The sequence below is a fragment of the Pteropus medius genome, unplaced genomic scaffold, assembly GCF_902729225.1.
Source record: "Pteropus medius unplaced genomic scaffold, Ma_sr-lr_union100, whole genome shotgun sequence".
In the NCBI taxonomy this organism is placed as follows: Eukaryota; Metazoa; Chordata; class Mammalia; order Chiroptera; family Pteropodidae; genus Pteropus; species Pteropus medius.
In genome coordinates, this window is record NW_024349225.1 from 8,157,092 (window position 1) to 8,170,803 (window position 13,712).

General features: G+C 37.3%; 1 protein-coding gene across 1 annotated transcript in view; it reads right to left on the reverse strand.

Moving 5' to 3' along the window:
* Positions 1-13,038, reverse strand: part of TDRD5 (tudor domain containing 5) — a 44,485-nt gene extending 31,447 nt beyond the window's left edge. Inside the window, exons 1-5 of the mRNA XM_039881629.1 lie at positions 12,807-13,038; positions 11,825-12,232; positions 9,945-10,138; positions 2,071-2,154; positions 2-58 (exon numbers count right to left, since the gene is read on the reverse strand). Of these exons, the coding sequence (XP_039737563.1) occupies positions 2-58; positions 2,071-2,154; positions 9,945-10,138; positions 11,825-12,232; positions 12,807-13,038 (975 nt within the window). The remainder of the gene's footprint in view (position 1; positions 59-2,070; positions 2,155-9,944; positions 10,139-11,824; positions 12,233-12,806) is intronic.
* Positions 13,039-13,712: the final 674 nt, after the last annotated feature.

Consider the following 13,712-nt stretch of genomic DNA (forward strand, 5'->3'; position numbering starts at 1 on the left):
CCTCAAACTCCCTAAGCAGTTTAGAAATAAGCAAACCCTCTGGAAACTTGGACACGACCTAACAATTAGAAAATGAAATACAATATAAATAGACGCTAATAGAATGCTGGGTGCCAACAAATCAAAATAAGACAATATAAACTGAAATAGTAACAAAGGCAAAAAATGACATTATTAAGTGAATGAATTAAAGTCACGATATTTTAATTCAATCTCCAGTTTTAAAAAGGGTTATAAAAACAAAAATAGCAGTGACTTCTAACATTTCCAGAGTTGCTACAATGTCAAAACTCTCCAGAAATTCCTACGGTTCTTTAGCTCTAACACATTTAGCTTTAACTCACATTAAAAAAAAAATTCTACAGCACAATTTCAAACATTTTTAATGGCAGAAAAGAAATATAATGGATATTATATAAAACTTTGGGAAATATGATTAAGAGAAACTATCTACAGACAGTAGCCATTGTTGTCCATATGCATATAAAAACACTTTTATTTAACATAAAAATAGTTTCTATAACCAGTTTTTAAATATCATACCAAATCTTTCCACATCTATACATGGAGCAATATGTTTACTGGCTAGAGTTTTCAAAATATTCAATATACCTAAATTTATTTATTCAATCCTCTATTTTTCATTCACAAATTTTACAATTATCCCCATAGTTGCATCTTGCATACTTGTCCAATTATTTTTTAGAATAAATTCCTAGAATTAGACTTACTCTATCCCAATAAAGTATACAAAACTTTGGGTTTTCTTAGATTTTTCCAGATATTATGTATTTTACTAAAAATCCTAATTTAAGCTTCAGAAAAGTATAAAGTAAAAATTATACAAAATTCTGTGACCCAGAGACAGTTGTTGCTACATTTTGGAAAATCCTTTCAGAAACCAATTTATGCACACGCTTATTTACATTATTCATGATTCTATGTGAAAAGACAATACTCAATATGCTAGTCTATAAAATCTGTTTCTAAAGTCCAACAATATGTCAAAAAGATACTTCCATGTAAATTAATTGAGGTTAAGGCATACATAAACTTTCTCATGAATCACATGATATTCCTTAATTTGGGTGGGTAATTTAAACAATCTTTTATCAATGAATGTTTTAATTTTCTCTAATATTTCGGTACCATAAAAAAATCATATTGAACAAATGTTCAAACAGGAAGATAGGGGTCTGAATGCATCAAGGTTTTTGCATTTCTGCCAGTAAAACCACAACAGCTGAAGTGGAATAATATAAGGCAGTAAGAGTCATAATGTCACTCTGATCATGCAAATCACAATTAACAGCTCCCGACAAAAATTTAAGTGTACATACCCTTTGGCCCAATACATAACAGCCAAAGAGCTTTACAAATTAATAAGGAAAAACAATAAATTAGGTCAAGGACACGAATAGGAAATTCATAAAATATAAATGGCTACTAAGCATATGAAAAGATGCTCAATGTAAAAATCAAGAAGTATAAATTAAAACATGATTGGATAGTAACATTTCACTGTTGGTGGAAATGTAAATTTGTTCAAATCTTTTAGAAGGCAATTTAGTAAACTTAAAATATTCAATACCTTTGGCAATTCCACTTCTAGATAAATGTTCAAGAACATTAACTGCAGCATTTGTTAACAGTCAAGACTAGAAGTAACCTAAATGTTAATCAATAATGAATCTCATAAGTGAAATATTGTACATCAACACAATGGGATACCATGTACTATTTAGAATATTTGACATACATATGTATGACTATATTGGAAAGATCTTGAGCTATTTATTAATAATTTGGGGGTGGAGGAAGGGAAAAGGGAAGAGCATTTATGAAGCAACTTAAATTTTCTAAATGATTTTAAAAACATTAAAAATATTTAGTAGTTGGTAATTTTTTTTCTGATCTTAAAAGAACAGTCACGTCATTTGCAGTATATTTGAACAGATCGGGAATAAATATAAAACTAATAAATACCTGTAGGCAAATTAAACTTAACTACAAATGATATCTAAATATATAATCAATTATTCTTATCCATTTCCCCCGAACGGAACTTACAAATTTTATCTTATGTTTTAGTTCTGGATTGATAGTCCCTCCAGGTCCAATTTGCGCAATAACTGATTTGAAGGTATTCTCCAACTATGAAAAAAGAAAAAAAGTTCAAGTTACAGTCCAAACAAAACAGTCAAAGATAAATCTGAACAGTATGTAAACATCTATCAAAGGAAATGTATTTCGATCAAATGGATAAAATATTGTTAAGAAGCACTGTAACATTTCATATCACGTAACATACATTTAGAGTAGACGGAGTCTTTATAAAACTAAACGCTCTGAAATTTTCCAGGATAATTAATATTCTCTGTAACGATCAGATTCTAGAGTCTTCAATTACTCAATCCCATACTCTTACCCAGAAAGGATTTTTGTTACTAATGTTCTTCTGTTTATAAAAGTATTCGATGTTTACTAAATACATGCTTAGTGATGCCTAATGCAGGGAGGAGATGGGATAGTGGAAGGTTGCTCGCTGGGAACAGGGTGAGCCACGGTGCTGGTGTAATGACTGTCGGCCCTCAAGGGCAGGAAGGAGAAGCTCTCCTGTTGTAAGAAATGAAGGAGGAAGGAACCAGTAGAGGGGTACAGAAAGGCTCTGTGAAGGTGGGGTCAGAAGGTGGAGAGTCACCTGATGGCTTCAGGATTCTCTGAGTTCAGCAGCAAGGCCCACTCCTCACAGAGGAAAGTGGAGGGAGGGAGCTCCGTTGAGAAAGCGGAAAGAGGCCTCGGTTAAGAAAGCAGGGATCTGAGGATTTCAGTAGAGAGAAGTCGATGGCATAGGGAGGCCCCAATAAGATAAAAAGATGATGCACGGGAATAACTGGAAGAATGAGCCAGAAGCACAGGCGGTTATTTATGATCAGAGAGTAGCATGGAGCATATTCAAACAGGCAAGGTCCAGTGAACAGTCACGGCGGTGGAGACCGAACGTGGAATGAAAGATCATGGAGCTCTGTTTAAAGATGTTTAAGTAAATACAAAATATATATCTATATTAGAAAAGACACAGAGATATCAAGAAAAAGAGAAATTACCTAAAGTCCTATCACAAAGACACAATCACTATCAATATTTTTTCCTTCTAAACGTTTTTCTTTTGTAATCTTTCTTCTTATTGTTACTTGGCCTGTCATTACTTAAAAGCTATGACCTTTTAGGTCTGTTTCTTCATCTGAAAAATTAAGATAATCTCAATCATCTCAAAAGGTGGACAAGAAAATGGGATCGGGGGGTGGGGGGCGGATATTTTCCCCATGATTATTTCACTAATTTTCACAAAAGGCTTCCGCCTTATGTTCATTATATTTATTCTCTATCTGCCATGAGATGATTCCCTAAAGCTCTCCAGTGAATAAGAGAATCTGAAGATAACTGATTTTTTCACATCCCAACAGGCTCCCACCATTTAAAGATTCAGTATAACAATTTAATAAATTATCATCACTGTGCTAGGTGTTTCAGGGGACAAAAAAAAAAAAAAAGGTCACTTTCGGCAGAGTCATTCCTCCCAACTGAGTAGGGAAATGAGATAAATGCGCAAACAGCTATGACCTAAGACTGACTCAAAGCACCACTGAAGAGGCACAAAAGTGCAGAAAGGTACATCACAGTTAAGTTATAAATACACGGGAAGCTTCCTTTTAGAAGGGCCTTGAAGGACGGGAGAATATTGCAGAGGGAGGTGGCGGGGAGGGCAATGAAGGGAGAAGGAATTTCATGAACAACGAAAAAATGGACGGTTGGCCTGACGGCATTAGGGCAGTAGTGGAAGAGAAAACTGAAAAAGGTAGAAGAAAGTCGTATTACAGAATGTGACCGTAAACACCAAACTAAGGAGTTTTTCTTGGTTACGGAAACAAATACTGATACTAGAGACTTTTAGCAAGGGAGAGACGTTATCGCAATTTTAATCGGGCAAAAAATTAGAGTAGAGGGATGGACAACCAGTCAGGGGACCACTGCAACTCTCTGGGCAAGAGTTTTAACTAGGGTAAGAATAGAAAGAGGGGATAAAACAAGGTGGAGTCTACAAAAGTTAGGAAAGAACACGATGGAGAAGGAATTACTGATTCTATAGAAATGAATGAGAGACCAAGGAAACAGCCTTGAAGACCTCGAGCTGTATGTAGAAAGCTAAAGGACCCTGGGAAACTGGGAGGTAAATGACAGTACGGTGAATACAAATGTGATTTATCTCTTACAAATATGGCTTGTAACAAGGTTGGCAAACGATGGCCCACGGGTCAAATCTGGCCCACCATCTCTCGCTCTACAGCCCATGAGCTGAGACTGCTTTTGACATTTTTAAATGGTTGGGGGGGAAAAAAGGAATGATATTTTGTGACACCTGAAAATTATATGAAATTCAAATTTCAGTATCTATCGACAAAATCTTATTGGAACATAGCCACACTCAGCGCGCTCAGCCACATGCAACTCATTTACATATCGTCCACGGTTGCTTTAGCACTATGAGGGCAGAGCTGGGTCATTACAAGAGACCCTTTGCCCCTCAGAGCCTCAACTATGTACTGTGTGACCTTTTAGAGAAAATATTTGCCACATCTGAGCTTAAGATGTCAAAATGACGGGCTCTTAGCTAGGAAGAAAATGCTTCTCAAGAAAACAAGAAAAAAAAAAAGGATTTTTTTGTTTGTTTGTTTTTGCCTCAAAGTAACTGACTAAATTAAGCTGACTTTAAACGGAATGAAGTGAGGGAGATTTCTTAAAGTCCAGGTAATCTTGGGGACAGCTACAATTAGACGGTAGAAATTATAACGTGGGGGAAAGAGTAGGATGTGATCAATGACTGACACGAGGAAGGTAATCTAAAGGGTCCTTGATTTCAACAATGCTGTAGTCTCAGATGCCCATGTATCAAACAAAAAAAAAAATGGACAATAAATCAAGTGAACAAAAGAGTATATTAGAAAGATGGAAAGTGCCCCTCCCCCACCAAAAGCCATATTCAGATAAGAGTGTTTAGTGCCAGAGAAGAGATGTGAGTCAAAGAGAGATACACCTCAGAAACATGGGCAAAAACACGAATAGGCAATTGATAAAAGTTAACACTAAACAGCCAATAAAAACAAAGTTTAACCTCTAATAACTAGACAGTGATAGTCAGATACAGTTATTTGCCTATCGAATTAGAAAATTATTTTTTACCATAATGCCCACTTATTCATTCAACAATTATGTACTAAACACATCCTATGTACTTCACACTGTACAAAGAGCTGGATACACAGGGGTAAATAAACTAGATATGGTCACTGCCCTCAGGGAACTTGCAGTCTAGCGTGGGGAGACAGACATGAAACAATCATATAAATATGTAACGACAATTATGATAAATATTATGAAAAAACCCACAGAGAGTCATGAAAGGATAATATGCCAGAAGGTGTTAAGGAGGCCATGGGAGATCCAGCTTAGACTTGGGGATCAGTAAGGAGGCAGCGGCCAGGGGAGGGTTTTCGAAAGAGGGGTCCATTTATTCTGAGTACTGGCAAAGGTACAAGGAAAGCAGCACATTCACACACATCTTATGTGAGTGCTAACTGAAACCACTGTCGGGGAGGACAACTTAACTACGGTATGAAAAGCCACAAAAGTGTACATTCCTTTCGATGCAGTGATGGCATCTGGAGAAATTTATCCTGAGACATGCACAAATTTGAGCAAGATTGTCATCATAAGGTTATTTTTAATAGCAAAAACTAGAAACGGCCTAAATGCCTAACCTAAGTTAGAAGTAAAATAAATTCTAGCGCATACATCCTGCCATTAAAAATTATGTTACATTACAATATTTAACAATGTGGGATGTTCACAATACAAAATTATAGCTAAAAAGAAGCAGGTCACAAACCTGGACCAGAATTATTCTACTTTTTATTAAAAAAAAAAAAAGTCAAATTTTAGGGGTGACAAAAGTATGGGTGATTTTTATTTTCTTCTGTCCTTTTCTTTATTTCAAATCTTCTACAATCAATCTATATTACTTTATAATAAGAACAAGTTTTTAAAAACATAGACACACCTAGGTGATATTTAGAAACGAGTTGTAAGCATTTTGGAAAGAAGATACGTGAGGCTAAAAGCAGAAAGAAACAGAAGTTACATCTTAGAGAAATATACCACAGACCTTTTGGCATTATGGTAAAACATAAATACATTTCTGATAAAGATCACAAACTGGCAGGCACACATGCAGAAGTGACTCTTTCAGCTGTTTAAGTATCTGCCAGGTATCTCATTTGACTAAAAGGTAGGCAATATGGAATTTGACTTGCCATACTAAAAATTTCTTCCAAACCCATGGGAAAAAATAGGTATAAAACAGCTACTCTAAGTTGAATTTTATTAATGAACTCAGTGAATTGCTCCTTCTGACGGACGGTACGTGTTTAACCCATCTGGTTGCTTGTCCAGACACTTATGAACGACAGCGGAACCAAGTCATCAAGTGAAATAAAAAAGCTTCTTTTCTTATATGCAATACCAAGTAAAGCCTTTATTGATGTAAAAACCATCGACTGCTTGGGTGTAAATTAAAAGTCAGGTAGCAATTAAGACCCAGCCCTGATTTTGAATTCATTTAAGAGTAGACCTTTATAATTCCAGGTTTACCTACTTTAAATCTCATGCTGAATGTTACAATAAAATTTTCTAATGTGTAAGGGAGTAAGTAGGGTAGGAGGGGGTCCTAGATGGAATTAAGACTAGAGACCCTAAAAATGCCAGATTCCTGTTCCTTGACCAAATGCTCTTGCAGGCAATGACCCATTAATGGGAAGCAAAGTAACACCGTTGTTAGCTGTGATCTAAGACTAAACATTAATGCAGAGAATTCTGATGAGCCGGGCTGGACAGAGCATCTGAGGCTTCATTAACCAGAAAATAGAGCTGATTCGTTTCACTCATTCACGTTTTCATTCCTCATCTAAACTTCCTCTCAAGAGGTAAAAATAAATGAACAGAATGTGGTAAAAAGATTATTCCTATCATGCAAAACAGGCTTTAAATTGTTGTAAACCATTTGCTTTGTGAAACGAAGCACGGCCATTGGTGAGGGTAGGATACTAATGACCAAGCCTGACTGTGCCTCTTGCAGGTGAAAAATGAAGAAACACTAATCCTCCTCATTTTACAAAGGAAAAACTGATTTTTTTTCTTTTTAATAACATATTTTTCTTACGACAAAATAACATGTGGAAAAACAAAGATGATCAAAAAGAATATAAAAGTCTGTAAATTTACAATTTAAATTTAATCTTGTTAAATATTTATTCTTTTTCTATGCACATAAAGAAACCCATATACTTGTAGAGTTTTGAGGGAACACCCAGAAAACTGATGGATCTATAATTCTGAAGAAATGCAAAGGTGAACTTATTATAAGTAAGATTGTGTAGGATCTGCTAATTGTGTAGAGTCTATCCTGCTAGGAAATTTAAATATATAGTTTAGGAATTACAGCCCGCCCACTCCTTAGAACAATTAAAGATAAAGTCTTCCCATTCAATTCTTTAGAGTTTAAAATCTCTGAAAAAGAAATATGCACTATCATCGTTCTTTAAATAATTTTTTTGGAATTTTTGTCAGTATGATAAATTTAGAAAATAGAAATAAGACCTTTACACCTTGGATAAAAACAAAGCAAAATTATTTATAAACATGATCATAGTCTATTTGGAAAATCTGAGAGTTGTTAGAACAAATAAATTCAGTAAGGTGACCAGTTTCAAAAGAATACTTTAAAAAAATCAATTTGTTTCTCATAACTTATAAGCAGTTAGAATCCATTCCCAACAGCTAGGAAAGTATTACATCATGCAATATCTATGAATACTCTTACAAGATATGTGCCAAACTCTAATGAAGAAAACTGTACATCTGCACTGAAGATCATAAGATAATACTGACCAAAGAGAAAGCTGCATACTATTGAATGGATATATTTAATGTAATGTGTGAAGTCTTCGAATTTTTTAAAATTTAATTCTAAGAGAAATCTTACTGAAATTTTAGAACTTACAAAAATAATTCTAAATTTCCAAGAAAAAAATACATTAGAGTAGGAAAAATGTCTAAAAAGAGACTAACTACAGGAGACTTGCCTTAAAAAACATTAAGGTGAATTTAAAAGTACCAAAATTAAAACAGTGTAGAACTAGCATAGAAACACACTCCAAAATTATAATTCAAGTAGATTAAAACTTGATCCATACTTGAGACTTTACACAAAAAATTAACTTCAAATGGATGCTAGACTGAAGAACAAAAAATCATAAAACTTCTAGAAGAAAACATGAGAGAACAATTTGTGACTTTGGATTAAGCAAAGATTTATTATGTAAGCAAGAATCAAAAGAAAAATATAAATTAGATGTCATCAAAATTAAAGACTTCTGCTCCACCAAAACAAAAAAACAAACAAACAAAAAAAACATTAAGGAAATGAAGAAGCAAGCATAGATCAAGAGAAAATATCTGCAAAACATTTCTCTGATAAAGGACTTGTGTCCAGAATATACAAATAATTCTTCCAACTCAATCCAAAGACAACTCAATTTTTAAGACTGAGTAAAAGATATGAACAGACACTTCAAAGAAGATGTACAAATAGAAAAATATGCATATGAAAAGGTATACAACATTATTCATCACTAGAGAAATTTCTATTAAAACCAGGAGATACCACTACACACCCACTGAAATGGCTCATATTTTAGCCATTAACGGCAACTGGAACTCTCATACATAGCTCATAGGAAAGTAAAATCTTAGAGCCACTCTGGAAAACAGTTTGGCAATTTCTTATGAAGTTAAACATGCACTCAGAGTATGACCCAGCAATCCTATTCCTAGGTATTTATCCAAGAAAAATGAAGTCTATCTTCATACAAAGTGTATGCAAATGTTCATAGCAGCTTTAGTAATAATACCCCAGGAAACAATCCAAATATCATCTGATGGAGAATGGATAACAAATTAAGGTATATCAACATAGTGGAATGATATTCAATAAGAGAAAGGAACAAACTACTGATACATGCTGGATGAATCTCAAAAGTATCACGCTAAGTTAGAGAAACTAGACATAAAAGGCTAGATGTTATTTAATTCCATCTAGTGAAACCCCTGGAAAGTCAAAATTGTAATTATAGAAAGCAGTGGTTGCCTTGGGCTGCAGCGGGGGAAAGGGACTGACTTACAAAGTGGCATGATGGAACTTTTGGGGGATGACGGAAATGTTCTGTTTCTTGGTCTTGATGGTGATTTCATGACTAGATACATTTGTCAAAACTCAAAACTGTCCGTTTAAAATGGGTAATTTTTACCACGTCAATTATGTTACTAAAGCTAATTTTTTCAAGTTACAGAAATAAGGCACTTTTATACCTTGAATTTAATTTCCATGTGCTTATTCTGAGCTCGGCTTAAGTTGCTATCTTGTGCTCTTAACCGGGCTTTGCTGGTTATAGTCTAGTAGTTTTCATTCAAAGCCCTTCAGCGTTCCAGTCACAGAAACACCAGGACTGCAGTGCTCAGGACCAGCCATTCAGGCGAAGATATTCATGCGGGAAACTGCAAGATGCTTGCACAGCTTAGGTGAGAGACACAGATGTGGGAGTCATCCGCGGAAAATAGTAGGAACCATGGAGTTGACGAAACTGTACTCTTTTCTCACTACCACCTCTCACTTAATAGTCCACAGGACCACAGAAAATGCTTACGTTAAATCTGAAATCGATGAATGACTTAAATGTTGAAAAATCAGCTTTTCCATCAGACCTAAGTAATAACCACTGAATTTAAACACATTTTCAGTGTACTTAAAACTTCAAACTCCGATAGCTCACCTGGTTTAATTTTTCAGTGTGATTCAGCCTTGAAGTATCCACTACGTTTGACTTAAAAGTCTTTTCCATGTTCAATATTTGATTTGGTGGTTCCATGTTTGAGGTGGGCTGTGAAAAGCGTGCCTTTGCCACTGGGAAGCCCGTGGAGTATGGCCCTTCTTGTTTCATTCTAAAAGGCTGGTTAAAAATTTTACCTTTTGTGAAAAGAAGAGAGAAAAATTGTCACTAGAAATTTCTAGTTTATTTCCTGGTAATTATACATAGAGGCTACTGTGAGCTAACTGCCCTCAACTTGCAACTAAAAATTAAGGACAGTAACTGTACATTTTTAATATGAGGCCAATACAATTTACATATAATTGAAGTGATTAGTCATCTACAGAAGAAAACCAAGAGATTATTCATAAGTGTGTTACTGTAAAAGTTGGGACTATCTGGAACTCCACTTAACGTCACCCGAATAGAATTACAGAGAGGCAGAATTCAATAGGTAAAACTCTAAAAAGCTGTATCCTGTTTAAGAGAGCAAAAAGTCTCCAAGTAAGGAGTCTGTTTAGAATTATGCTTCAAACTGGACAACCACCCAGCAGTGTGTGTGTGGGAGTGAAGGGGATGAAAAGCTATAAAGATATTATTCTCAAGTATAGATTTTTTTCTTCAAGATTTGTAGGGAGGAGAATATCACTGGAGAGGTGTATTCTGTTATACGACATGAAAAGTGTACCACTGAACCTCACCTCTTTATTCTAAGCTCAAGCTCACCAAAAAAACACAATTCTCTCTGAGATATCCTGATGATAATAAGGGCCATGGATTGGGAGCATGAACCTCTTGTAAGTTGAATAACATGAGTGAGTCTCTCTAAGTTTGAGCATCTCAAGAATATTGATATGGTTGAGGGCTAAACTCTAAACATTCCGTGGACTCCATGGCCTTCCCCAGCTAGAGCATGTAAACCTCCTGGCAGATCTCCATCCGATGACATTACCCACCACTGCTTAAATATTAGTTTATAAACTCATGACATTCTCACGGTTCACCTATGTTAATCTAAAGACAGATTTTGGAGAAAAAGAAAAATCACTGAAACAGGCACAGAATCCCCCAAATAGTCTCAGTGTATAGATTCCATGCTGTCGAGGGTCTAGAGAAACACTACGCAAATGATCGTACTGGTCTTTTGAGCCTTTGAGAAGGACAGTGACTGGGGAGGTAAAGCATTGGACGAGCAGTAGTGAGAGCTGGGTATCTAATCCTGGCTGGACCACTTTTCCAACCATGTGACTTTGGAAAAGTCACTTAGCTTTCCAGAGCTTTAGTATCCTTATCTATCAGGTAGGTTACTTACCCTTGTCTTTGGTATGGCAATGAGAACACAAGGTAAATGCTATACAAATAAGGTGTTTATTGTAACACTACATAAATTACTGCAGTGCCTGCTATTATATCAAAGACCGGTGATGGCAAAGGTCAGATGGCAAATGCCACTAACCAGTATTTTTAAAAGTTTCATTTTTCATGTTACATCTTCTTTACATGAACACATAGAACTAATGTTCATTTACAGTGCTTTAGCGAGAGCTGATCTTGGGTTTTTATAATAGCTACTACTTATGAGCTTACTAAATGCCAGGTGCTTTACAGACCTCCTCTCACTTAATCTTCAGCACAACTCTATGAAGTATTATTATTTTCATTATACAGATGAGAAAACTAATGCTTAAACATTTTAAGTAACTTGCCTGAGATCACTCAGCTAGCGCATGGGAGAGCCAGGATTCAACATACTGGTAGAGCCTAGCTATTACTTACCTCTGTATATGTCAAGATTGCTCCAAAATTTGCTCATCTACAATACAGTTACCAGTGCTAACGCTTACCTGCTGGCCATCCTCTTTGCTTTTCCTCTGATATGCTCTTCTTTAGCATCAACAAAGAACCTGCTCTGGTCTGCTCTACAGAAATGACATCCGAAGCAGCATTCAGCACTTCAAACATAGACAGGAACCCATACTGCACATACTGGAATGACCGTCCAAATCGCCTGGCAAATGCCTTTTCGAAATCAGAAAGGAGAACAGGGGATAACGCCAGGAGGTCCTTCAACTCACTCTTCACAACAGCTGGAAGAATAGGGGGCACCCGTCCTCGGTAAGGTACTCTCGGACGAGAGCTTGGCCCAGAGCAGACACTGGCCCTTCCCTTCTGCATGGAGTTTCGCACCTTATGGCTGCTCCTCTGTTTTGCAACCAAGCTTGCTATTCCTTTAGTGGATTCATCAGGAATGGCTAAAGAGATGTAGAAAAAAAGGAAACCGTGTTTAGGTTAAAACTTACTCCCTTCTTTAAGCTTTGTATCTGTGGTTATACAGACATTTTAAAACTCGCCAAGGAGCTGTGTATCTAAGCAGCATGGTAAGTATGAACCCTTAGTTCTTCCATTTTTTTGCATTTTGGACAACAGCTTATTAGCTCCTCTATCAGAGGATGAAGAGAGAAAGGTAAAACCCAATATATCATTATTACTTCTAACTGACTCCTGAAAGGTTAAAACTCTTGAGACCAACAAGGTGTGTGTGTGTGTGTGTGTGTGTGCGCGCGCGCGAGCGCGCAAGAGCATCATGAAATTTAAAAAATGATTTTATAATTAAAAAGTCCCACTCCCTCTCCCAACTTAAGGTGCAATAATCTGAAATCATATGCAAAATGTAGTTTCTGTTAACTTTGCCCACACTCTCAAAGGGGCCTGTGATCTCCCTCTCCCCCGCAAAACATTAAAATCCCACGCCTAAGATGCGGGACAATTGCTAAAACAATTCTTTGCTAAGTGATTATTTTTATAGACCGTCAAATCTTAACCCACCTTTCAGTATTACGGTACCGTCCCCACAGGGGCAGACACTGACAACGTCAGGCATGTCCAACATCAGCTCCATAGTGGAACGATAGCCAAGGATTCGGAGTGGTAAATGGTTGCCAATCATCAGAAGGTACTCCTTCTCCAACTGCTGCGGGGTCAGACCATCTTTGGTGGAAATGAGAAGCGACCTTATTTCTTTCCTCAGGCATTCCTGTATGCGTTCTTGTTCAGACATTGCACCCTACAGATTTAAGACAGAAGCAGGCAAACCCAAGATATTTAGTTTAAAACGACCCATGGGATACAAACGACTGAGATGCTGGGTTTAAAGGTGGTAAGGCAGAGGGTCCTCCTCCTCTGAAATTTGCGTTTCGCTAAGTCCCCACGCAATTCGAACTCTAAATCTCAACCTCTGTTAGCTTATGTGGGTCGCAAGAAATCACTGCCACTGGCTACTGTGTGACAAGTCCAAGTTCCGCAGTGTTAACTCAGGTGTGTCTGGGGTCTTATTAGTCTGTCTACCCAGACAGAATCGCCTGTGGGAACCAGGACTGGGAATGAGGCAAACGCAAAAATGGCACTTCCCCACGCAAGGCGACGGCTCCAGGTAAAGACGTTCACCCCAGACTACTTTCACCACCCCAAACCGACGGGGGGCTCCCCGCTCCTCTCACCTAAGTCCTCTTCACCAGCCCACACCCCACGTTGCCCAGGTAAGGCGTCCCCTTCCCGTTCTCCGCCCCCAACGTCTCACCGCCCCTGGCGGTGTGGGGCGTTGTCCTTCCACGTGCCCGGGGACGGCCCACGACCTGGGGTGACAGGCCGGAGGGAAGGGTGCAAGTGGAGCATGCCGCCGCAGCTGGCCCCGTCTGGCCGCCCCCTCACCCGTCTCGCCGTTGCGGGCCCCGC